Source organism: Pongo abelii, chromosome 14, assembly GCF_028885655.2.
Source record: "Pongo abelii isolate AG06213 chromosome 14, NHGRI_mPonAbe1-v2.0_pri, whole genome shotgun sequence".
In the NCBI taxonomy this organism is placed as follows: Eukaryota; Metazoa; Chordata; class Mammalia; order Primates; family Hominidae; genus Pongo; species Pongo abelii.
Window position 1 is genome coordinate 22,291,889 of NC_071999.2, and position 26,991 is coordinate 22,318,879.

The 26,991-nt window shown below is 39.2% G+C and overlaps 1 protein-coding gene across 28 annotated transcripts in view; it reads left to right on the forward strand.

Moving 5' to 3' along the window:
* The window catches only part of IFT88 (intraflagellar transport 88), a 133,847-nt gene that overhangs the window by 420 nt on the left and 106,436 nt on the right, over positions 1–26,991 (forward strand). For 10 of the 28 annotated variants that reach the window (XR_008512522.2, XM_024257689.3, XM_054528773.2 and 7 more), the window contains exons 2-6: positions 270–388; positions 7,050–7,145; positions 18,518–18,580; positions 25,361–25,417; positions 26,519–26,572. Coding sequence is in view for 27 of the 28 variants with exons in the window: in XM_024257689.3 (XP_024113457.2) it covers positions 365–388; positions 7,050–7,145; positions 18,518–18,580; positions 25,361–25,417; positions 26,519–26,572 (294 nt within the window). In the remaining variant the exon portion in view is untranslated. Of the gene's footprint in view, positions 1–269; positions 594–7,049; positions 7,146–18,517; positions 18,581–25,360; positions 25,418–26,518; positions 26,573–26,991 lie in introns of those variants that run through there. The other 18 variants (XM_024257691.3, XM_054528770.2, XM_063715099.1 and 15 more) reach the window with 5 other exon arrangements.

Here is a 26,991-nt window from a genome sequence, read left to right on the forward strand (position 1 = left end):
AATGGACTCGGCCTGCCCCTGCTTTTCTCCCTCAGGCTCCTGAGTTGTCCACTCAGAAACGCGGGCGTTGTTTCTCACGTCGGTGTCCCCACCTCACAGGCTTTTCTTGCTCCTCTGAACTGGGACGGGCGTCGCTGACCGCTTGGCGATGCCTGTCCCAAGTCCCAGTCACGCCTGACAGGGAAACTCAAAACCCAGTTAGATGACTGCGCCAGCTCTGGAATCGCACAGCAGAGACGGTGCATATCGCTCTTTAATTTTCTTGTTAGGTAAAGCACTTGAAATTGCCTGATGAAAGTTGAATCAGGAATGAAGATAAAAGTACACAGCAGAATGCAGAAAGCGCGTACTTAGCCTCACAAAGATGGAAACATTCCAAAAACGTGAAGTACTCTTGTCTCAAGATTCTTTCTAAGCCTAAAATTACACTTTTACTAGTCCGATTTTCTGGTTGTGAGTTTTGTTTTGTTTTGTTTTTTTGAGAAACTGCAGTAGGCTTCTTGGAAATAGACCAAGGGTGTCCGATCTTTGGCTTCCCTGGGCCACATCGGAAGAATTGTCTTGGGCCACATATGAAATACACAAACACTAAGGTAGCTGATGAGCTTTAAAAAAATCGCAAAAAAAAAACTCATAATGCTTTCAGAAACTTTACGAATTTGTGTTGGGCCACATTCAAAGCCGTCCTGTGCCACGTGCGGGCCGGGGTTGGAAAAGCTTGAAGTAGACTGTCCATAGTCAGTAGAAGAGTATTAAAAAACATACCTTTCACTTAAAAAAAAAAAAAAGGCTTTGCTAGCATTTAATTTATATTAAACGTAGGTGGCATCATCCCCAGATTATTTCAACATGGAAGGTTTGTTACGTGTATAAGCTGCTTTGGAAATAGCCCGGAGAATCCAGAAACCGTGGGTTGTATAACAACAGTTGTTCTGCCACCCATAGCTATTAGCCATGCTTGATTCTCTTCACCTTTCCTGGCCTCACTTTCCACATCTTTTAATATTTGTATGTTCCACAAGATGTCTATTCAACTAAAGTCTCAAGTCAAACCCTTTAAAAATCTGGTTGCAACCTAGCAGAAAGGATTTCTCATTCTAAAAGTTGCTTCCTTCTGTAACTTATGTGTCAACTAAGCTGACTTAAATAGGGTTCATAATCCGAAATGATGGTTCAGAATAGTGGTTCTCAAAGTGGTCCCCAGACCAGTAGCCTCAGCATCACTTGGGTTTGAGAACCACTGGTTTAGTATTATCTGAGCTAAAGCTTTTAATTAAATATATTTTATATATCTTTTACCAGTGACTTTTAATACCTTCTTTTTTTTTTTTTTTTTTTTTTTTTTTTTGAGACGGAGTTGCGCTCTGTTGCCCAGAGGCTGGAGTGCAGTGGCGCGATCTCGGCTTACTGCAAGCTCCGCCTCCCGGGTTCACGCCATTCTCCTGCCTCAGCCTCCCGAGGAGCTGGGACTACTGGTGCCCGCCACCACGCCCAGCTAATTTTTTGTATTTTTAATAGAGACAGGGTTCACCGTGTTAGCCAGGATGGTCTCGATCTCCTGACCTCGTGATCTGCCCGCCTCGGCCTCCCAAAGTGCTGGGATTACAGGCGTGAGCCACGACGCGCGGCCCTTTTAATACCTTTTGAAGCTATTTTGGAATGACCATTTCTATGTGGGTGACATTTGCCCTCATAGTAGTTAATTTTCATCTTCAAAAAATAATGAGAAATTAACTCAAAACGGATCAATGACGTAAATATAGGAGCTAAAACTGTTAGAAAAAAAGCATAGGTATAAATATGCTTGACCTTAGATTAGGCAGCTCTTTCTTAGGTATGATACCAAAAGTACATGCAACCAAAGAAAAAATAAATTGTATATCATCAAAATTTAAAACTTTTGGCCAGGCACGGTGGCTCACGCCTGTAATCCCAGCACTTTGGGAGGCTGAGGCGGGCAGATCACGAGGTCAGGAGATCGAGACCATCCTGGCTAACACGGTGAAACCCTGTCTCTACTAAAAATACAAAAAATTAGCCGGGCGTGGTGGCGGGCGCCTGTAGTCCCAGCTGCTGGAGAGGCTGAGGCAGGAGAATGGCGTGAACCCGGGAGGCGGAGCTTGAAGTGAGCCGAGATGGCGCCACTGCACTCCAGCCTGGGTGACAGAGCGAGACTCTGTCTCAAAAAAAAAAAAAAAAATTTAAAACTTTTGTGCTTCAAAGGATAGTACAAAGAATGTAGAACGATGAGGTACAGAATGGAAGAAAGTATTTGTAAATCATTTATATAATGTTTAGTATCAGGAATATATACAGGATCCTTATAATTCATGTGATAACCCGATTTTTAGGAATGAGCAGGCCGGGCGCAGTGGCTCACGCCTGTTATCCCAGCACTTTGGGAGGCCGAGGTGGGCGGATCACAAGGTCAGGAGATCGAGACCATACCGGCTAACACGGTGAAACCCCGTCTCTACAAAAAATACACACACACACACACACACACACACACACACGAAAAATTAGCCGGGCTTGGTGGTGGGCGCCTGTAGTCCCAGCTACTCGGGAGGCTGAGGCAGGAGAATGACGTGAAACCGGGAGGTGGAGCTTGCAGTGAGCCATACCACTGCCCTCTAGCCTAGGCGACAGAGCGAGATTCCGTCTCAAAAAAAAAAAATGAGCAAAAGATCTGAACAGACATTTCTCCAAAGAGATATAGAAATGGATAATAAGCAGATGAAAAGATACTCAACATCATTAGTCATCAGGGGGATGCAAGTCAATACTACAATGAGATACCATTTCATACTCACTAGAATTGCTATAATCAAAAACAGGAACAGTAACAAGTGTTGGCTAGGACATGGATAAATTGGAAACTTCATGCATTGCAGGTGGGATGTAAAATAGTGCAGCCACTTTGGAAAACAGTCTAGCTGTTCCTCCAAAAGTTAAACATAGAGTTTCTATATGATCCAGCAATTCCTTTCCTAGATGTATTCCCAATAGAATTGGACATACATATGCATGCTAAAACTTGTACACACACATACATAGTGATGTTATTCATAAAAGTCAAAAAGTGGAAACAATTCAAACGTCCATTAACTAATGAATGGATAAGCAAAATGTTGCAAATGTATTATTTGGCCATAAAAAGTAATGAAATATTGATACATACTACTGCGTGGATGAACCTTGGAAGCATTATGCTAAGTTAGAGACCAGACACAAAAGGCTACATATTGTGTAATTTCCTTAATATGAAATGTCCAGAATTGGCAAATCTATAGAGACAGAAAATAGATTAATGGTTGCCAGGGACTGGGGAAAGGGAAGGGAGGCATGGAGAGCTGCTAACAGGCCCCATATTTCTTTATGGGATGATGAAAATGTTCTGGAATTACATACTGAAGATGGTTGCACAACCTTGTGAATATACTAAAAACCACTGAATTATGCACCTTGAAACGTTAAATTGTATGCTATACTAATTATAGTGCAAAAACTAATAACTTTGTTAGTATTTAAAATATATAAATAATTTTTAAAGGTTATGAGAAGCCACATATATGTGGTATTATGCTGAGAAAAAGATGAAGCTGAAAATTTATTTTTTATTTTTTTATTTTTATTTTTAGTTATTTTTATTATTTATTTATTTATTTTTTGAGACAGAGTCTGGCTGTGTCACCCAGGCAGGAGTATGGTGGCGCAATCTTGGCCCACTGCAACCTCCGCCTCCCAGGTTCAGGCCATTCTCCTGCCTCAGCCTCCTGAGTACCTGGGATTACAGGTGCTTGCCATCATGCCCGGCTAATTTTTTTGTATTTTTAGTAGAGACGGGGTTTCACCATATTAGCCAGGATGGTCTCGATTTCCTGACCTCATGATCTGCCCGCCTCGGCCTCCCAAAGTGCTGGGATTATAGGCGTGAGCCACTGCGCCCAGCCTAAGCTGAAAATTTCTTAGGAATTTGCTGGTGCACTTAAAATGTACAGGCCTTAAGAAAATATGTATTTGCTTTAAAGAAAATACATTTCTTGAATGCTAGCAATACTACATTTCTTGGGTAATTAGCCGTCCTCCACCTCCCACCCCTCAAATTGCCTAAAATATTGACTTGATTTGAATGATACTTCCAGGAATCCTTGCCAGATTCTTTAGTAATTATTAGATTTACAGTATATCTATATGGTAATTTCATTTCTCCCATGCTTTTGTCCAAGTCAAAATGTAGAGATGAATCTTGAAATTTTACATTTTTATTTGGGAAGAAAGAATTGCAGTTTGAGGACCAGGTGGTCTTTGGTATGTCCAAAGAACAAAGAGAAGGTTGGAGGTTTATCAAAAGGAGAAGTGTTATGTAGTGCTCTTTGAGAAAGTTCACTGGAACTAGTGAGGTTCTGGGAAGCTGGCAAGTTCTAATTGGTGGGTAGCTGTGATGGGCAGAATTAGTCCTATATTTGCAGCAAGTTATCTCAGCAGCTATAAATAAAATTGGCCTCAGGTTTTAGCAGCCAGTTTCAGCAGCCAGACTTGCAGAGAATTCCATTCTTCAAGCAATGTTATGGGTCCTGAGTGCCTCCCCACCAACACACCCCAGCTTCTTGACTCTGTTTTAGTTGGGTATGACAAGAATGACTCAATTTGTATGATCAGCTTTCACTCTTCTGTTTCACTTTGCTTTGGTATCTTTTTTTTCTGTCTTGCATTTTTTCCCTCAACATTTCATTATGAAAATTTTCAAACATGCAGCAAGGTTTAAAGAATTTTATGTTGAATGTTACTCCTGCTACCTAGATTCCACCGTTAACCTTTTTCTATAGCTGCTTTATCATGTACTTATCCATTTACCTATCTCTCAATCCATCTATCAAGCCATCTTTTTTTTTTAGAGACAGAGTCTTGCTCTGTCACCCAGGTTGGAGTGCAGTGGCATGATCTCAGCTCACTGCAACCTCTGCTTCCTGGGTTCAAGCGATTCTCGTGCCTCAGCCTCCCGAGTAGCTGGAATTACAGATGTGCACCACCATGCCCTGCTAGTTTTTGTATTTTTAGTAGCGATGGGGTTTCACCATGTTGACCAAGCTGGTCTCAAACTCCTGACCTCAAGTAATCCACCCGTCTTGGCCTTCCAAAGTGCTGGAATTACAGGCACGAGCTACGGTGCCCAGCCTAAGCTGTCTTATTTTATGTATAAGCTAAATTACAGCTATTACATGTTCCCTGAAATACCAGCATGCATATCAATTATACAGTTCAATATTTGTTTATAGTTCTTACTTTTGAGATAAAATTTACAAAGCAGAAATCTCAGTGTACATTTGCTGAATTTTCACAAATGCATACACTTGTGCGACTCAAACCCCTGCCAAGATATAGAACATTTATCATCACCCCAGAAAATTCTCTCCTGTCCCTTTCCATTCAATCCCTATCCCCCATCCCCAAGAAGCGACCTCAGTTCTGATGGTTTTCTACTGCAAATTAGCTTTGCCTGTTTGAGAACTTCATATAAAGGAAACAGTGCATAATGTACGCTTTATGTAAGGCTTCTTTCACTCAGCATAATTGGGATTCTTTTTTATTGCTGGATAGTACTTCATTGCATAAATATGCCAAATTTTGCTTGTCCATTTCACTGATGGGTATCTGGTTTGTTTCTGATTTTTCAGTATTATGAATAAAGCTGTGACAAAGAAAAAAAGGTTTAATTTGTGGCAAAGAAAAGAAAGGTTTAATTTGAAGAATGAGAGTCTCCTCTAAATTACCAGGTCCAGAGAGGCGTGGGAGTGAAACAGCAGTCACATCTCCTTTACCTTCTTGGGCTAAGTAATCATGTCTTGAAACTTGCTTGCTATTGCCACAAGTAGCTATAAATTAATCTAACAATGTCACAGTCTGGATACTATAACCCATACAATGTAGCCAATCACTAATCAACATTATTTTTGTAAACCAGTGAGAATTTCTGACAGACAGCTTTGTATCAGCCCACTCCCTGCCCCACTTTTTTGCCTTTAAAGATCTGCTTGAAACAAAGGCCAAATGGAGCACCTGTCCAAGGTTACATGAAGTCTGAGTGTTCTGGGCAGGCAGCCATCCTCATTTTGGCTCAAGTAAACTTTTTAGAATTGTATTTTATGCCTCAGTTCCTTTCTTTAGGTCGACAGCTGCTATGAACATTCTTATACAAATCTTTTTGTAGACATATGTTTTCATTCCTCTTGAGTAAATATTTTTGAGTGGAATTGCTGGGTGATAAAAAGGTACATGTTAATTTTATGAAACTGCAAGACTTTTCTCCCAAAGCGTATCATTTTACACTCCCATCAGCAATGTGTGAATACTCTGGTTGCTCCACATCTTTGCTGACATTATGTGTTGTTGGTCTTTTTAATTTTACACATTCTGATGGGTATGTGGTGGTTTCTGCCTTGCATTTTAATTGACTGTTGCATATCTTTCTTCTGCACTTGATACTAAGCTCCATGAAAATCAGGACAATCAATTGTACCCCCTCTAGTGCCTGTCACTGTTCTTTCAGTGTCATAGTTGTGAAATAAATGTAAAATGAGGGCAATAACTTAATGTTTTGACATCTAGTTTTGGGAATTTGATGTGAAAAAAATTGAAGCCATGAAAATATATATAGATAAATTTGACCAGAAATGTCATTAAATAGTTATACTTGATTGGAATTAAGAATTATTTCTGGCCTGGCGTGGTGGCTCATGCTGGTAATCCCAGCATTTTGGGAGGCCAAAGTGAGAGGATCACTTGAGCTCAAGAAATTGAGTCCAGCCTGGGCAACATAGGGAGATCCCATCTTTACAAAAAATTTCAAACTTAGTTGGGTGTGGTGGTGCAAGCCTGTAGTACCAGGGAGGCTGAGGTGGGAGGATCACTTGTGCCAGAGAGATCAAGGCTATAGTGAGCTGTGATTGTGCTACTGCATTCCAGCCTGGGCAACAGAGCAAGACATATCTCAAAAAAAAAAATATTTCTTATACCAAGAACATATTTACACTGCCAGTTTTTCCTAGGTACAAATGATGCAAAATGTGCACCTGGCTCCAGAGACAGATGAAGATGATCTTTATTCCGGCTATAATGACTACAATCCAATCTATGATATCGAGGTAACAAAAGCTAGTTGTTTTTTACATTGGTCTTGGTTAACCAGCTGGTTTATGAAGACTGTAGATTTGAGAGTTCTACTTTATTATGCTTTAGATTAAATAAGCTGATTCAAAAACCTAGAAAAGTGCTATTACAGAAGACTCTACTGACTTCAACCAAAAATAATAATTGCAGCAGAAGGAAAGATCATGAGACAGTTTACAAAAATGAATTCAGGTGAATTATATATACTTGTATTCTTCAGCACTAGCTATCCAAATGTGTAAAAGACTTAGATCACCTGAAGGTATTTAAAATTAGGGTTTTAAAAAAAATTCTAAAGTTGAAATGTCTTTTTTTTTTTTTTTAAATTTTTGTGAGTACATAGTAGGTGCATATATTTATGGGGAATACGGGATATTTTGATACAGGCATACGATGTGTAATAATCACATAAGGGTAAATAGGGTTTCTGTTACATCAAGCATTTATCCTTTGTGTTTGAAACAATCCGATTATATTCTTTTAGTTATTTTTAAATGTACAATTAAATTATTGACTATAGTCACCCCATTTGCTATCAAATACTAGATCTTATGCTTTCTTTCTGTTTTTGTTTTTTTTTTTTTTTTTTTTTTGGTGTGTGTGTGTACTTATTAACCATTCCTACCCCCTCTCCTGCCACTACCCTTACCAGCCTCTGGTAATCGTCCTTCTATTCTCTATCTCCTTGAGTTCAGTTGTTTTAATTTTTAGATCCCAGAAATAAGCGAAAACATGTGATGTTTGTCTTTCTGTGCCTGGCTTATTTCACTTAATAGAATGGCCTCCAGTTCCATCCACGTTATTGCAAATGACAGGATCTCATTCTTTTTTATGGCTAGTTTTCCATTGCATATATGTACATTTTCTTTATCCATTTGTCTGTTGACAGACTCTTAGGTTGCTTCCAAATCTTGGCTATTGTGAATACTGCTGCAGCAAACATGGGAGTGCAGATGTCTTTTTGATATACTGTTATATAGTTTGTGGATTTATCCCCACCCACATCTCATGTTGAATTGTAATACCCAGCATTGGAGGTGAGACCTGGTGGGAGGTGATAGGATCATGAGAGTGGATTTCTCATGAATGGTTTAGCATTATTTTCTTGGTGCCATCCTCACCCCATGTGATGTGACTGTTCCCATTTTGCCTTCTGTCATGAGTGAAAGCTCCCTGAGGCCTCCCCAGAAACTGAGCAGATACTGATGTCATGCTTGTACAGCCTGCAGAACGATGAGCCAATCAAACCTCTTTTCTTTATAAATTACCCAATCTCAGGCATTCTTTGGTGCAAAAGTAACTGCAGTTTTTGCCATTTTAATTGCAAAACTGCAATTACTTTTGCGCCAACCTAATAGCAATGCAAGAATGGCCTGGTACATACTGATTTCTTTTCTTTTGAGTATATTCCTAGCAGTGGGATTGTTTGATCATATGATAGATCTATTTTTAGTTTTTTTTTTTCAATCGATGGTTTATTGAATCCAAGGATGCCTAACACACAGATACGAAAGGCTGACTGTACTTCATTGTGTACTTCTGAAAACCAAGGTCATTCTTGAACATAACCACAGTACAATTATTAGAATGAGAAAATTAACACGAATACAGTAGAATTATTTAACCTATAGATTTTTTCCAGATTTGCCAATTGTTCTAATAATATCCTTAACAGCAAAAGAAAATCTTGGATCATGTATTGCATTCAGTTGTCCTGTCTTTAGTTTCCTTTGTTCTGGAATGGTCTTTCTTTGTTTTTATTTCATCATGATTTTTGAATAGATCACTTATTTTGTAGAATATCTCTCAATTTTGGGGTTGTCTGATGTCTGTTCTTGATTGCATTTGGGGTTTTGTACTTATGGCAGGAACAGGTTGTGTTTTTTAAGGTGGCAGATAATAACATGCTGATAGGAATGAACCAATAGAGGGGAAAAGAGAGGACAGTTGCTGGATGATGCTCTTGAGGGGTGGGAGAGCGGGAGGGCTGAGTTCAGCCTGAGGACTAAGCACTGAATTTGGCTGGGGATGGATTTTTTTTCTTTTGCCAGTGGAATATATGATAGATTGTGAGAAGAGAAAAGAGTTGAGTGGGTGTTCAAGGGAAAGATCATCCAGGGATGGACCAGGGGCATGAGGGCAATGGGGACAAGAAAGAGGTGTTGGCAGAATGGAATGCGGGGCCCGGTAGGGCTGAAGAGTCATTAGAGTTGGGGAACTGTAGAAAAGGAGTGGGGTTGGTCATCGAAGAGTGAGGTGCATGAAGTTGTAGCTATTGATAATGAAAACAAAATGAAGATTTTGACCAGAGAAATGGGTGATTCAAGCAGGTGGAAGAAAATATCATTGGATGGAAGGGAGATAAAGTAACAGACGGGATTTGAGGATCATTAGATATGGAAATTAGTGAGAATCGTGGCTGAAGTCATGCCAAAAAGCATGGTAGTGTGCTAGAAGCCAGAATCCTCCAGAAATGGAGACAGCTCATTCTGGGAGCTTCCCAGGACCCTGCTGAGTTCTGAGACCCTCTCTTCATTCCACTGAGAGTGGTGTGAGGAAGAGGGAGTGTGTCTCGTTTGGAGTAGTTGGACCTCTGGAGAATGCTTCTTTTTCTGTTTGTTTGTTTTTATTTATGAAGTATTTATTGATCATTCTTGGGTGTTTCTCGGAGAGGGGGATATGGGAGGGTCATAGGATAATAGTGGAGAGAAGGTCAGGAGATACACACATGAACAAAGGTCTCTGGTTTTCCTAGGCAGAGGTCCCTGCGGCCTTCCACAGTGTTTGTGTCCCTGGGTACTTGAGATTAGGGAGTGGTGATGACTCTTAAAGAGCATGCTGCCTTCAAGCATCTGTTTAACAAGGCACATCTTGCACCGCCCTTAATCCATTTAACCCTGAGTTGACACAGCACATGTTTCAGAGAGCACGGGGCTGGGGGAAAGGCCATAGATCAACAGCATCCCAAGGCAGAAGAATTTCTCCTAGTCAGAACAAAATGGAGTCTCCTATGCCCACCTTTTTCTACACAGACACAGCAACAATCTGATCTCTCCTTCCTTTCCCCACACTTCCCCCCCTTCTTTTCAACAAAACCGCCATCGACCTCATGGCCCGCTCCCGATGGTCGCTGTCTCTTCGGAGCTGTTGGGTACACCTCCCAGACAGGGCGGCCGGGCAGAGGCGCTCCTCACCTCCCAGACAGGGCGGCCGGGCAGAGGCGCTCCTCGCTTCCCAGATGGGCCGCCGGGCAGAGGCGCTCCTCACCCCCCAGATGGGGTGGCCGGGCAGAGACGCTTCTCACCTCCCAGATGGGGCGGCCGGCAGAGGCGCTCCTCACTTCCTCCCAGACGGGGTGGCAGCCAGGCAGAGGCGCTCCTCACCTCCCAGACGGGGCGGCCGGGCAGAGGCGCTCCTCACTTCCCAGAGGGGGCGGCCGGGCAGAGGTGCTCCTCACTTCCTCCCAGACGGGGTGGCGGCCGGGCAGAGGCGCTCCTCATCTCCCAGAGGGGGTGGCCAGGCAGAGGCGCTCCTCACTTCCCATACGGGGTGGTGGCCGGGCAGAGGCGCTCCTCACCTCCCAGACGAGGCGGCCGGGCAGAGGCGCTCCTCACCTCCCAGACGGGGCGGCCGGGCAGAGGCGCTCCTCACCTCCCAGACGGAGTGGCGGCCGGGCAGAGGTGCTCCTCACTTCCTCCCAGACGGAGTGGCGGCCGGGCAGAGGCACTCCTCACCTCCCAGACGGGGTGGCCGGGCAGAGGGGCTCCTCACATCCCAGACGATGGGCGGCCAGGCAGAGGTGCTCCTCACCTCCCAGACGGAGTGGCGGCGGGGCAGAGGCTGTAATCCTAGCACTCTAAGAGGCCAAGGCGGAGGCTGGTAGGTGGAGGTTGTAGCGAGCCGAGATCACGCCACTGCACTCCAGCCTGAGCGCCATTGAGCATTGAGTGAGCGAGACTCCGTCTGCAATCCCAGCACCTCGGGAGACCGAGGCAGGCAGATCACTCGAGGCCAGGAGCTGGAGACCAGCCCGGTCAACAGGGCGAAACCCCGTCTCCACCAAAAATACAAAAACCATTCAGGCGTGGCGGCGCACGCCTGCAATCCCAGGCACTGGGCAGGCCGAGGCAGGAGAGTCACAGGAGCCCAAGGCAGGGGGGTTGCAGCGAGCCGGGATCATGGCAGTACAGTCCAGCTTCGGCAACAGAGGGAGACCGAAAAAAGAGGGAAAGGGAGACCAAAGAAAGGGGAGAGGGAGGGGGAGGGGGACGGGGAGGGGGAGGGGGAGGGAGAGGGAGAGCTATTTTTAGTTTTTTGAGGAACCTCTAAACTGTTCTCCATAGTGGTTGTACTAATTTACATTCTCACTAACAGTATATGAGGGTTCCCTTTTCTCCACATTCTCACTAGCATTTGTTATTACCTGTCCTTTGGATAAAAGCCATTTTAACTGGAATGAGATGACATCTCATTGTAGTTTTGATTTCCATTTCTCTGATGGTCAATGTTGAGCACTTTTTTCATATACATGCTTGCCATTTGTATGTCTTCTTTTTAGAAATATCTATTCAGATCTTTTGCCCATTTTTAAATCAGATTATTAAATTTTTTCCTATAGAGTTGTTTGAGTTCCTTACATATTCTGGTTATTAATCCCTTGTCAGAGGGATAGTTTATAAATATTTTTTCCCATTCTGTGGGTTGTCTCTTCACTTCGTTGTTTCCTTTGTTGTACAGAAGCTTTTTAACTTGATGTGATCTCATTTGTCCATTTTTCCTTTGATTGCCTGTGCTTGTAGGGTATTACTCAATAAGTCTTTGCCCAGTCCAGTATCCTGGAGAGTTTCCCTAGTGTTTTCTTTTAGTAGTTTCGTAGTTTGAGGTCTTAGATTTCTAAGTCCTTAATCCATTTTTATTTGATTTTTGCATATGGTGAGAGATAAGTGTCTAGTTTCATTCTTCTGCATGTGGATATTCAGTTTTCTCAGCACCATTTATTGAAGAGACTGTCTTTCCTAATGTATGTTTCTGGCACCTTTGTCAAAAATGAGTTCACTGTAGATGTCTAGATTTGTTTCTGGGTTCTCTATTCTGTTCCATTAGTCTGTCTATTTTTATGCCAGTATCATGCTGTTTTGGTTACTATAGCTCTGTAGTATAATTTGAAGTCAGGTAATGTAATTCTTTCAGTTTTGTTCTTTTTGCTCAGGACAGCTTTGGCTATTCTGGGTCTTTGTAGTTCTATATAGACGTTAGGATGTTTTCTTCTGTTTCTGTGAAGAATGACATTGGTATTTTGATAGATATTGCACTGAATTTGTAGAATACTTTTGGGTAGTATGGACATTTTAACAATACTGGTTTTTCCAATCTATGAACATGAAACATCTTTCCATTTTCTTATGTCCTCTTCAGTTTCTTCCACCAATGTTTTATAGTTTTCATTGTAGAGATTTTCACTTCTTTGGTTAAGTTAATTTCTAGATATTTAATTTTATTCGTAGATATTCTAAATGGGATTACTTTTTTGATTTATTTTCCAGATTGTTCACTTTTGGCATATAGAAATGCTGCTGATTTTTGTATGTTGATTTTGTATCCTGCAACCTTACTGAATTTATCAGTTCTAATAGTTTTTTTGGTGGAGTCTTTAGGTTTTTCCAAATATAAGATCATATCATCTACAGACTAGGGTAATTTGACTTCTTCCTTTCTGGTTTGGATGCCCTTTATTTCTTTCTCTTGCCTGATTGCACTAGCTAGAATTTCCAGTGCTATGTTGAATAACAGTGGTGACAGTGGTCATCCTTGTCATGTTCCAGATTTTAAAGGAAAGGCTTTCAGTTTTTTTTCATTCAGTATATTAGTTGTGAGTCTGTTACATGACTTTTTTCATGTTGAGGTATGTTTCTTCTATACACAGTTTTTTTTTAGGGTTTTTATGAAGGGATGTTGAATTTTACCTATGCTTTTTCAGCATCAGTTGAAATGATCATGTGGTTTTTGTTCTTTATTCTGTTGATATGATGTACCACATTGATTGATTTGCATAAGTTGAACCATCCTTGCATCCCTGGGCTAAATCCCACTTGGTGATGATGAATGATCTTTCTAATGTATTGATGAATTTGGTTTGCTAGTGTTTCGTTGAGGATTTTTGCATCAATGTTCATCAGGGATGTTGGTCTATAATTTTCTTTCTTTGATGCATCTTTGTCAGGTTTTGATATCGGTAATACTGGCCTTATAGAATGAGTTTGGAAGTATTTCCTCTTTGTCTGTTTTTTGGAGTAATTTGAGTAGGATTTATGTTAGTTCTTCTTTAAATGTCTGGTAAAATTCAGCAGTGAAGCCATCAGGTGCCGAGCTTTTTCTTTGCTGGGAGACTTTTTATCATGGCTTCAGTCTTGTTACTTCCTTTTGTTTCGTTTTGTTTTGTTTTTGTTTTTGTTTTTCAGATGGAGTCTCGCTCTGTAGCCCAGGCTGGAGTGCAGTGGTGCAATCTTGGCTCACTGCAAGCTCTGCCTTCCAGGTTTACGCCATTCTCCTGCCTCAGCCTCCCGAGTAGCTGGGACCACAAGTGCCCGCCACCATGCCTGGCTAATTTTTTGTATTATTTTTTTAGTAGAGACAGAGTTTCACTGTGTTAGCCAGGATGGTCTCGATCTCCTGACCTCATGATCCACCCACCTCGGCCTCCCAAAGTGCTGGGATTACAGGTGTGAGCCACCGCACCTGGCCCAGTCTTGTTACTTCTTTTTTTTTTTTTTTTTTTTTTCTGTCTTGTTACTTCTTATTGGTCTGTTCGGGTTTTGGATTTCTTCATGGTTCAATCTTGGTAGGTTGTATATGTCTAGGAATTTATCTGTTTCTTCTAGGTTTTCAATTTATTGGTATATAGGTGCTCATAGTAGCCTCTAATGATCCTTCAAATTTCTGGTGGTGGTGGTGTTGTTGTTGTTGTTTGAGACAGAGTCTCGCTCTGGTTGCCCAGGCTGGAGTGAAATGGTGCATTCTTGGCTCACTGCAACCTCTGCCTCCCGGGTTCAAGCGATTCTCCTGCCTCAGCCTCCCGAGTAGCTGGGATTACAGGCGTGTACCACCACGCCCAGCTAATGGTGTATTTTTAGTAGAGATGAGCTGGTTAGGTTAGGCTGTTGGTTAGGCTGGTTTTGAACTGGTGACCTCAGAAGATCTGCCCGCCTAGGCCTCCCAAAGTGCTGGGATCACATTTCTATGTTATCAGTTGTAATGTCCCTTTTTTTATCTCTGATTTTACTTATTTTGGTCTTCTTTCTTTCTTTGTAGTTAGTCTGACTAACGGTGTGTCAATTTTATCTTTTCACAAAACCAACTTTTTGTTTTGTTGATCTTTTGTATTGTTGTCTTTGATTCATTTTCATTTATTGTGCTCTGATATTTATTATTTTCTTTTATTAACTTTGGGTTTGGTTTGCTTTGCTTTTCTAGTTCTTTGAGATGCATCATTAGGTTATTTGAAGTTTTGCTTTTTTGATGTAAACACTTATAACTATAAACTTCTCTCTTAATACTGCTTTCACTGTATCCCACAGCTTTTGGTGAAGCCAGCCGGGCTTGTATCCTTCCCTTAAGTCAACCAGTTCCCCTGGGCCCTGGGCGGGTCCAGAGATGCTGTTTGGGAGCCAGGGCCTGGAGTCAGAATCCTTAGAAATTTCTTTGGTGCTCTATTCTTCTGCTGCTGAGCTGGCACTGAAACCATAAGACAAAGTCCTTCCCACTCTTTCCACCCTTTTCCCCAGGCAGCAGATTCTGTCCTGTGTCTGTCACCACAACAGACCCGCAGAGAGTACTGCCAGGGTATCGCTAATGTTCACTTAAGGCCCAAGGGCTATTCCTTCAGGTTTTGGTGAATTCTGCCAGGCCTGGGACTCACCCTTCAAGGCAGTGGGTGTCCCTCTGGCTCAGGGTAGGTCCAGAAATGCTATCCAAGAGCCAAGGCCTGGAATCAGGAACCCTAAGAACCCACTTGATGCTCTGACCCACTGTGGCTGAGCTGATACCTAAGTTGCAAGACAAAGTCCCCTTTACTCTGCCCTCTCCTCATCTCAAACAGAAGCAGTCTCTCTTTGTAGCCACCACAGCTGTGAATGTGCTGGGTCACACCTGAAACCAGTACATCTCAGAGTCTCACCCAAGTCCCACTGTACATACTACCTGGTTATTGCTGCTGATTATTCAGGACCCAAGGGCCCTTTATTCTGCAGTGATGAATCCTGCCATGACTGGGTTCTTTCCTTCAAGGGAATTTAGTATAAATCAGGAAAACCATTGAAACCTCCTCATTCTCCCAATTATAAAATTAAGAAATGCTTATCATGGAAACAAAAACTAGTAATCCCATCACTCAGAAATAACTACTGTCAACATTTTAAACATTTTTTTGCTTTGTCCTTCCTTCATGTATACGTACACAATTTTCTTTTAGTATGTTTGGAATTGAACTAGTAATTACTTTTCTGTTTACTTTTTTATATTCAACTACATCATAAGCAGTGTCTCATGATACTAAATATTTAAATAAATATTACTTTAATGACTACATAATATTGAAAATACATAGGTGATTAGAAGTATTTTCTCTGCCAGATGTGGGGACTCACGCCTATAATCCCAGCACTTTGGGAGGCTGAGGTGGGCAGATCATTTGAGGTCCGGAGTTCAAGACCAGCCTGACCAACATGGTGAAGTCCTGTCTCTACTAAATTACAAAAATTAGCCAGCCGTGGTGGTGGGCATCTGTAATCTCAGCTGCTTGGAAGGCTGAGGCAGGAGAATAGCTTGAACCCAGGAGGTGGAGGTTGCAGTGAGCCAAGATCACGCCATTGCATGACAGAGCAAGACTCCCTCTCAAAAAAAAATAAAAAAAACTAAAGAAGTATTTTCTCATGATAGGATATTTTTTCCTGTTTTCTGCTGTCGTAGATAACATTGTAGTGAAAAAATTTATGCATAAATAATTTTCTATGTTTTGATCAAACACTACCTGGGATAGAGTCCCAGAAATGGAATTAATAGATCATGAAGATTATCTTTTTTTTTTTCTTTTTTTTTTGAGATGGAGTCTCGCTCTGTAGCCCAGGCTGGAGTGCATTGGCGTGACCTCTGCTCACTGCAAGCTCTGCCTCCCAGGTTCACGCCATTCTCCTGCCTCAGCCTCCTTAGTAGCTGGGACTACAGGCACCCACCACCACGCCTGGCTAATTTTTTGTATTTTTAGTAGAGACGGGGTTTCAGCATGTTAGCCAGGATGGTCTCCATCTCCTGACCTCGTGATCCGCCCACCTTGGCCTCCCAAAGTGCTGGGATTACAGGTGTGAGCCACCGCCCCAGCCTGAAGATTACCATTTTTAAAGCACCAGGGACACTTCCTACCTCCCCAGGTTGTTGCATTGTGGCTGCATAATTTAATGTGAAGTGAATACTCAGAATATCAGACCCAAAAATAAATTAGACAGTGAAGTAAAAATAATTTTTGGCTTATGCTTGGTTTTCTTTGATCTTAACTATAATAATAAGTTCAATAAATAAATGAATTACTTGCAGCAGTGGCTTAAGATATTCATAGAAGATGCAATTTGTTAACAAAGTGACAAAGAGTTCCGAAAGTTGTATAAGTTTGGTGTTTGTAATTGGAGAATTTGTTAACTGTCCTTTTTAGTTTGTCATTTAGTTAGGATTTACTGAGCTGATTAACCAAATTTTACTAATAATTTAGGAATCTTAAGGGAAATTTTTTTACCCAAAGATCTGCTAAAGTAGAAGTATAATAAATTATGTTGAAGATTACCTTTGGATTTATACTTCATTCAAGTCTTTAGTTTCTGTGGGTAACTGAGAATCGTGTAATTTTATGTAGTTGATATGGAAGGTTACAAAGATAATTTAGGCTGGGCACAGTGGCTTATGCCTGTAATCCCTTTAGGAGGCTCAGGGGTGGATCACTTGAGCTCAGTTTGAGACCAGCCTGGGTAACACGGCAAAATCCTGTCTCTAAAAAAATACAAAAATTAGCAGGTTGTAGTAGTGTGTGCCTGTAGTCCCAGCTCCTGGGGAGACTGAGGTGGGACAGTCACCAGAGCCCGGGAAGTTGAGGCTGCAGTGAGCTGTGATTGCACCACCGTACTCCAGCCTGGAGGTTGGAGTGAAACCCTGTCTCAAAAAAAAAAAAAAAAAAAAAAAGATAATTTAAAGTAAAAATTAAAGAAGAAGGCTTGTATGCAATAAAATTGTATTTTAAAAGCACTGTATTAGCATCCTGGTAATATAAACATTTTATTTTGATTATTTTCAAATTTTTAAAAAGTTAATTGATAGTGACTTTATTTTTTATGTATTGTTTATTTTTAAAATAATTGACAAGTGTATTTTTGTGGGAAGTAGATTGAAATAAATCAGAGGCAAGGATGAGAACTGCATTTAATGTGTCTGAAGGGTTAAAGCCAGAGTGTGTGTTAGAGAAGGGGAAGTAGGAAATACAGGATGGTTGGAAGATTGGCTGTTGGTGAGACTGGGTGCTTTTGAGAGACTATAAAAATGGTATTTTGTTCAGGAAACACAGGAACCCTTATATCCTGCCCTTGATTACTGTTCTTTTCCTCAAATTTCCTGAAGGGGAATGTAAGTACATTTCAGGAATCAGCAAAGCAAAATAACATTTTATTTCTACTGACATGTTGTTTCCAAATGGCAGTGCAGGTTGGACTTGTTGAGCGCCGCTCCCCCCCCCCCCCACCCCTGCTTTGCTTAGATTAGCTCCAGTCTGCATCTCAGACTTGACCTCTCCAGTGAAATGAAAAATTCTTTTCATTTGGGCAGATGGAAATGGCACCAAAGATAGTGCCCCCTGCTTGTAGAAAATATGGCCTTTTCTATCCTGAGGCTTTATCAGGTAGGGTGGGAGAAGAGGAGAAAGACAGGGGGATGATGGGGAGAGAGAAAGAAAGAGATGTAAATCTCAGTTCCAAGCCACCAGGAAAAAAGAAACAGAAGAAAGGCCACATCCTTGTATACTTGATGTTTCAACCCGGCATTGTGATACCACTCATTAAAACTGTAGCCAATAAGATGTCCATAAAATTGACTAACATGACCAGTACTCCTCATTCTAGGAGAGGAAGGAGGTTTGCTATTCTGGGTAGTGTGAAGTGGGGAGATTTGAGGTAAGAGTCCATTCGTCCCTACCTAGATGTCAACAGTTGGCAAAAGAAGAATTATAGAGGCTCTTGAGTACCAAACAAGAGTTTAAACTTATTTTTCCCCCAATTCTTACTCTGTGTTGAATGTTAAATTTGTGTTTTCATTTTAGGAATTGGAGAATGATGCAGCTTTTCAGCAAGCTGTGAGGACTAGTCATGGCAGAAGACCTCCAGTAAGTGAAAAAAAATTTTTTTTAATTGTGGTAAAAAATACATAACATTAAATTTACCAAATTAACCATTTTCACCTGTATATTCCTGTAGTGTTAAAGATTATAACCATCATTAAGTTTAGATGGTAGTGAAACAGATCTTCAGAAGTTTTCCATCTTGTATATCTGAAAGTCTGTATCCATTAAACAAAAACTTCCCATTTTCTCCTACTTCCAAAGCCCCTGTAACTACCATTCTACTTTCTATTTCCATGAATTTGACTAATTTAGATACCTTACATAAGTGGAGTCTCAGAGTATTTGTCTTTTTGTGACTGGCTTATTCACTTAGTATAATGTCCTCAAGGTTCATCCATGTTGTAGCATGTGACAGAATCTCCTTCCTTTTTAAGTTTGAATAGTATTCCATTGTATGTTTATACCACATTTTGTTTATTCACTCATCTGTCAATGAACACTTGTTCATTTTTGTTATTCAGTTGTAGGAGTTCTCTATATATTCTGGATATTAATGTCTTATCAGATGTATGATTTGCAAATATTTTCTTTCATTTTGTAGATTGCTTTTCACACTGTGTCCTTTGATTCACCAAAGTTTTTTAGTTTGATATAGTCCCAATTGTCCATCTTTACTTTTGTTGCTTGTGCTTTTGGTGTCATATTCAAGAAATAATTGCCAAGAACAATGTCATGAAGCTTTTCCCCTATGTTTTCTTCTAGCATTTTTGTAGTTTTAGGTCTTACATTTAGATCTTTAATCCATTTTGTGTTCACTTTTATATGTGGTATAAGATAAAGGTCCAAATTCATTATTTTGCACATGGATATTTAGTTCTCCCAACACTATTTGCTGTACAGACCGTCCCTTCCCTATTGAATGGTCTTGGCACCATTGTTGAAGATCATTTAACCATATATGTAAGGGTTTGTTTCTGGGCTTTCTATGCTGTTCTGTTGGTCTGTTTGTCTTTATGCCAGTAACCACACTGTTTTGATTAGTGTATCTTTGTAATATGTTTTAAAATCAGGAAATGTGAACCTTCCAAATTTGTTCTTCTTTTTCACAATTGTTTTAGCTACTTGGGGTCCCTTGATATTCCCTTTGAATTCTAGGATGAATCCCTATTTCTGTAAAAAAAAAAAAAAAAAATGTCATTGGGATAGTAAGGATTTGATAAGGATTGTATTGAATACACTGGGTAGTATGGACATCTTAACAATATTAAGTCTTTCAGTCTATGAATCTATGAACACAGAATGCCTTTCCATTTGTTTATATCTTCTTTAATTCATCAATGTTTTGTAGTTTTCAGTGTATCTAGTAAGTGAATTTAAAGTATTTGAGATCAAATGATTTCTTATATTATTCAAACTGTAAACATTATTTTTATTAGGCATCAGAATATTGTTTACCTAAAACATTCATTGTTTTAAAAATATTTGCTTTTCTGATTTTTAAAGTGGCATAAATATTGATCCCTCAAAACATTGGGGCTTAATTTACAGATTATCCTTCCTTGTATTAATATTAATTAATACTCAATTTTCTGTGAGTACATGAATTGCTAGAGTAGTTTTTTTCAGTATTAGTATTAAGGTTTTTGTATGTGTCATACAAAGCATAGACATCTGCCTTTCACAGTGCATAAAATCTGCCAAGCTTTGTTTGTAGTTGAAAATAAACAAGGTTGACACTAAGTAGTGAAGTATGTCTAAGTATGTCTAATATTCCTTTTTTGAATACTGCTTCTCCCTACCTATCTAGTACTATATAGCAGTGGCTCTCAGCTGGGGGCACTTGTGCCCCCCCACCAAGAACATTTGGCAATGCTTGGAGAGATATTTTCGGTTGTCACAACTTGAGTGGGTGCTGCTGGCACCTAGGGGGTAGCAGCCAGAGATGCTGCTAACCATTCTACAATGCATAGGCCAGCACCAGGTAATAAAGAGCTATCCAGCCCAAACTCCTTTGCTTTAGATGAAGTGTCCTTCTGCTATTATCTTCCTTCACTTTGTCATGTTCTCCTGTCCCCCGTCCTATGTACTTATCTAGCAAAAATAAATCATTGTGAGTAGCTTGCCCATCTCATTTAGGGTAAATGCATTTAGTGTGGTTCCTTGCAATGAGTTTGGCTAAATCACTGCACAGGTAGAGGACAAAGTCAGTCCTCCACAAGACCACTCCCACTTCTGACACCAACTGCAAGTTCATGGTTCCCAGAACCATCCTCAGGCTTGATAATTCTCTAGGAAGACTCAAAGAACTCACTGAAATCTCCTATACTTACAGTTTAATCATGGGAAGGATACAAACTAAAATCCACCAAGGGAAGAGATGCATAGAGCAGGGCCTAGGAGTGGTCCAAATGGAGAGCTTCTGATTATCCTCTCCCTGCGGAGCAACCCATGGCAGTACCTTTTCCTAACCACAGTGTGACAGTACTTGAAGAGTATTTCCAACCAGGGAATCCTACCCTAGACTTTGGCGTTTAGAGTTTTTACTGAGGCTTGATCACATACCACCCACCAGGCCAACCTTTAGTCTTTAGTCCCAGAGGTTCGGGCTAGTAACTCCAGAAGCTGATGTGTCCCAAAGCTCCCGTTGTGAATCACATTGATAGACTGACCACTGGCCAAAGCCAGGGCAAACAAAGACACTCCTGTCAGGCACAGTGTTTCGGGGGTGTAGAAATCATCTCCTAGGAGCCAACAACAGAGGCCAGACCTCTCTTTGAGTAAAGTTAATTCTTCACTACACATTCTAAAACCCATATTTTATTTATTTATTTAATTGTTTTACAACCCATATTTTAATTTTGAAGTTACCTTCGTTATGGGAAGAAAAACCATAGGCTCTGAGTCCTTGCACTAGGCTAGTGATTAGACTGTAAGCTTTTCAAAGAGGCAGATTATCTTATTCATCATTCTTTTCCTTGTCTACTTAAGTGTTCCATACATCTTTATTGACTAACTTAGTAAATCAGTGAACTTTGTCTTCAATTAAGTGATTTCAAGGATCACATAACAGGTGATAATTTTGCCAGGTGGCCCTTCAAAAGATCTTTAGAAATGACTTTGGAGATTCTTATTTTATAGATGAGGAAACTGAAGCCTAGAAAAGCCAAGGTCTCACAGTTATCTGTAACTGGGATAGCTTGTGGGTCATTTGATCCTCTGTTGAACAATATTTTCATCACATCCTGCTTGTTATATTAAATGGGAAAAAGTTTTATACTTTTCATCTGAAACATCTTACAGGTTCACTTAAGAGGACAAAATTCTAGGTTGCTCCCAAGGAGCTTACAATCTTCAGAAGGAAAATTAAATGTACACACTTAGATATTACAAGGCATGAAGTAATAAATTATAATAAAAGTATAAATTGCTATGGAATTTCAAAGACAGGTTATTTACCACTAGTTGGGAAAATCAGAAGAGGTTGCTTAGAAGATAAATTAAGAGTTGATATTACGGGATATGTAGAATTGAGATTGACCTTGAGATACAGGAGGAAAGGGCATTGCAGGTAAGGGTACAAGATGAATGAGGGAAGAGAGTGTAGGAGCTGCCCAATGCTAACAACAGAACACAAAAACGAGATTTAGTCATTAGGTAGTAGTTAAAAAAATAATGGTCTTCCCCTCAGTTTGTTCTTATGGAAGAAGTTGCGGAGACCCATATCCTTCCTTTTCAGTTTTTTCTTAAGACCCGGAGCCAACCTTATCAAGCATGAATTTAAGCCTTGAAACATGTATACAAATTAAAATACCTTCCAATGTCTAAAGTTCACCTAACAACTTTATATGTTATCACCTACAATTCAGGCATTTGTTTTCCTACAGAATTAACATATATGTATGTTTTTTCCCATATTTTTTACCTCTAATTACATTTTCATTATGATTCAGTTCAAAATATTTTCTAATTTCCATGGGTATTTCTTCTTTGACCTGTGGGTTATTTAGAAGTGTATTTCTTAATTTCCAAACATAATACATTTTTCTAGTTATCTCTGTGTTACTGATTTCTAGTTTTATTCTTAGATAGGGAACATAATCTGTATGCTTTCAATTTTTTGAAATCTGTTAATATCCCAAATGCATTCTTAAACAGTATATGTTCCACGATGGGTACAGTGTAATATGTCAATTAGGTATAGTGTGTTAATGGTTTTGTTTAGATGTTCAATATTTTTACTGATTTTTTGTTTGCCTACTGTTTTTTTTTTTTTTCTTTCTTTCTTTCTGAGACCAAGTCTCACTCTCTTGCCCAGGCTGGAGTACAGTGGCGTAACCTTGGCTCACTGCAACCTCCACCTCCTGGGTTCAAGCGATTCTCGGGCCTCAGCCTCCTGAGTAGCTGAGACTACAGGCGTGAGCCACCACACTCAGCTAATTTTTGTATTTTTAGTAAAGACGGAGTTTCACCATGTTAGTCAGGCTGGTCTCGAATTCCTGACCTCAGGTGATCTCCACCCACCTCAGCATCCCAAAGTGCTGGAATTACGAGCATGAGCCACTGCGTCTGGCCTACTGGTTCTATTTTTAATGAGAAAGTGTGATCAATTCTTGTACTCTGGTTGTGGGTTTGTTTTTTTTTAGGTTTTTGCTTTATATATATGGAACAAAGATATTTAGAATTGCTATATTTTCATAGTAAACTGAGCCTTTTATTGTTACGAAGTATGCCTCTATCTCTAGTAATGCTTTTTGTCTGTTTGTAAGATATTAATATGTTGTTATAGCTATACAACCTCTTTGTCTAGCATTTTTATTGTATGTCTTTCCTGTCTTTTTACTTCCAACTTTTCCATATCAATTTATTTAAAATGTAATTCTTATTAGCAGCATGTGATTGGTTTTTATTTTTTTAATAGTCTGACAATCTTATTATTTTAGTTAAGTATTTATTCCACTTACATTTAATGAAGTTACTGATTTCCTTTAAATTTGCTATCTTACTATTTGCTTTTGTTTTTTCCTGGCTCTTGTATATTTCATTTTCTCTCCTTACTTGCCTTCTTTTTTGCTTGTTTTTTATTATTCCATTTTCTTTTTCTGTTATCTTGGTAGTTTACATTCTTTGACTATTCTTTTAGTGTTTCCCTAAATATTATGATACTCATCTTTAACTTTTTAAAGTCTAGTATAAATTAATAGTTTTACTACTGCCTGGACAGTGCCAGGATTTTATACTATTTTTAGCTATTTTTCAGTTCTAGAATTTCCATGTATATTCCTTTTTTATAGTTTTTAGTTCATTTTCAGTTGCTATTACTAATCTTTTAATTTATTGATCATGTTAAGCATAGTTATGTTAAAGTCTATGTCTGATATTTCCATTATATATATCCACTTCTGAGTTTCTTTCTATTCTTTTGTTTATCTTGGCTTTTGGTTAGGTAGTCTTGCCTCTTGTATGTCTGGTTGGTTTTAATTGAGAGACATTATAAATGAAAAATTTTAGAGATACTTTATGGCTCTATGTCTGCACTACTCAGTATGAGAGACACTAGCCACATGAAACTATTTACATTTAAATTATTTAAAACTAAAATAAATAAATTCTTGTTGTACTGCTTACATTTCATATGTTCAACAGCCTTGTGTGGCCAATGGCTGTCTTATCAGAAAGGGCAGATATAGAACTTTTCCATCACTACAGAAAGTTTATTGGATAGCACAGTGCTAGAGGATCTTATCTTTCACTGGAGAGAATTTACTTTTACTTATGGTACTAACAGCAGCAGGAATCCATGGTCACCTTAATCCAATCGTGTTTGAGATGATTCTGAATTGGATGTCAGTCCTTATGAGGGCTAGTATACTATTATTTACCTTTTAGTCTTAGGGTGTAGTCTTTTGAGATCACAATCTAAAGCCCGGAGGATTACCGGGGCTGCGTTCTTGGCAGGCCCTCATCTCCAGTGTTTATCCCTTCAGGCTGTGAGTCTCAAAAGCTGTGTCCAGTGTCTCAGACTTGCCTTTGGAATTAACAGATGCCTCTAGGAGGAAAGCAGGCCTAAATGCAGGCTCACCTCTCCAGCCTTCCCATCTCTTCTTTATTTTCAGACCTCATAATTCTTCACTGTCTTGATGGTTCTCTAATGTATTCACACTTTAAAAAAAAATATTTTGACCTCATGTATATTTTTTAATAGTTCTTAGTGAGAAGGTTTTTAAAAGCAGTCCATCATAGCCGAAAGTAGAATTCCTCCGTGAGTGATATTTAATAAATATTTCTAACAATTCTGCCTAACAACTAACATTTTTAGTATACTTTCACCAATGTGCTCCTATTTGATTCTAACGACAATTTTGTGATCCATATACTTTGTATTCTTATTTAAAAGATGAGAAAACTGTAGGTTCAAAGAGATTAAATAAAGGTATCTGTTATAGGGATAGCTGAAATTCAAACCCAAGTTCTCAGACCCTAAATCTTATGTCTATTGTTTGGCCTAGTGGCCAGCAGTAATAATTATTCAATAAAATGTTTAATTTGTGATGGTTGCAAGCATGAAAACAAATCTTTCTTATCAGCACTTCAAATCGTTCAAAAGTCCCCTTTCTCCTTTAAAATGAATTCCAGAATGAGTCTGCTTCTCACATAATTAAAATACCTGAGCTCCCTAATATTTAAGATAATTTAAAAGAAATCATTCTAAGTATTATAGAAATATTTCTTTATTGATTAGTCTATATTTTCTATTTCTTTTCCAGTTTTCTATTATATAGCTCAGTCTGAATCCTGTTAACTATGTTCTTTTTCCTCCCCAAGATAACTGCTAAAATATCAAGCACGGCAGTTACTAGACCTATAGCTACTGGATATGGGGTAGGTTTTTGTAAGCTGAAAATATTAAGATGCTTTTTCTCATACAGTAGTTCACTTTAGGCAGTTCTGAATGATTTTATTATATCTTAGGTCATAATCCAAATATATTTTCTATTTTGGATACTTACAAACGTTATACAAGTCTAGTGTGATTAATAAATTTGAATATTCTAGTCATTTTGATTTGTAAGTATTGGAAAATATTTTATTACCTTTTTCCATTTGTAAACCCTGTGTTCGTTGACTTCCTTTCATTTTCTACATGATACAACCAAGTCTCATGTATTCCAATCATATACTTTATGTGAAGTTAGATTTTATATAAATGTAATAGTGTATATAATTGGGAAACATTTACTAATTAACAAATACAAAATGTAAGAAAAGTGTTTCAGAAGTGTATATTTGGGTCTTATATTAGAAGCCTTTGGAGGAAAGATATATCAAACTCTATAAAAGTTATAAACTTTTTAATCTTGTTCAAATTACCTGTAATTTGGATGTTTTAGCTTATATGAAATAACAGGAATGAGAAAAATGGAAGAATTAGGTGGAATAGCTTTTATTAGTCAAAAAAATATCTTCAGAACCTAGAGGTCCAGGGCATTTGCCTTCATAATGTTCCTTTATATGAGTGAAGAAAGTAGCCTTCTGCATAATATAACCGTGTGTCATATGAAACATGCTTTTATTAGTTAGCCTGAGTGTGTATTACTCATAAATTTGATTTTTGGTGGTGTTTCAGAATAAGAGCAAACTTTTTCCATGAAGGGCTAGATATTTTAAGCTTTGCAGATCATATGGTCTCTGTTGCTGTTATCCAACTCTGCATTTGTAAAGCAAAAGCAGCCACAGGCAATGTGCAAAGGAATGGGGCATGGCCATGTTCTAGTAAAACTTTATTTACAAAGGCTACGGGTTGTAGTTTGCTGCTCCCTGTTTTATAGTTTTATAGTTTTACCCTGTATGCCCAGGAGTTACAAGGAATAAATTATGTTTGTTTATTTGCTGATAGAATGAAAAAAACTTCTATAACTTGGTTTAAACATTTAAGGTAGATATTTTTAGGAATCTTTTTAACTTAACTTTTCTGTTTACTAGTCCAAGACATCTCTGGCATCATCAATAGGAAGACCAATGACAGGGGCTATTCAGGTATCACTATTGCATGCGTGTTCATTTTGTGCCTTTCTTGTGACTTGGAATTTACTACCAAAGTTTTTTTACTTTATTATATTATTTTAAAATATTAAAGAAGATATTACTTATATAGTGACCCAGATTCTTTAAATTGTGGGCTAAAGTCTAGACTGTTGTAAATCTTTGAAGGTGAGGTCTCTTTAGATTTATTTCCTCAGGTATCAAATGAATTCCCATTGGGGAGTGGACATAGAACTGATAATTGCTTATATGATGTATTCTGGGGCCCATTTTTCCTGTGTTACCATTTACAACAATTTCTATGGTTTCTCTCATAGGCATATAAGAGACCAACCAAAAGTAAGAGAGTAGCTGGCTAATAAGCTGATTAATTTTTTTTAAAACTATAGCCCAGTTAGAACAAAGTATTGAAA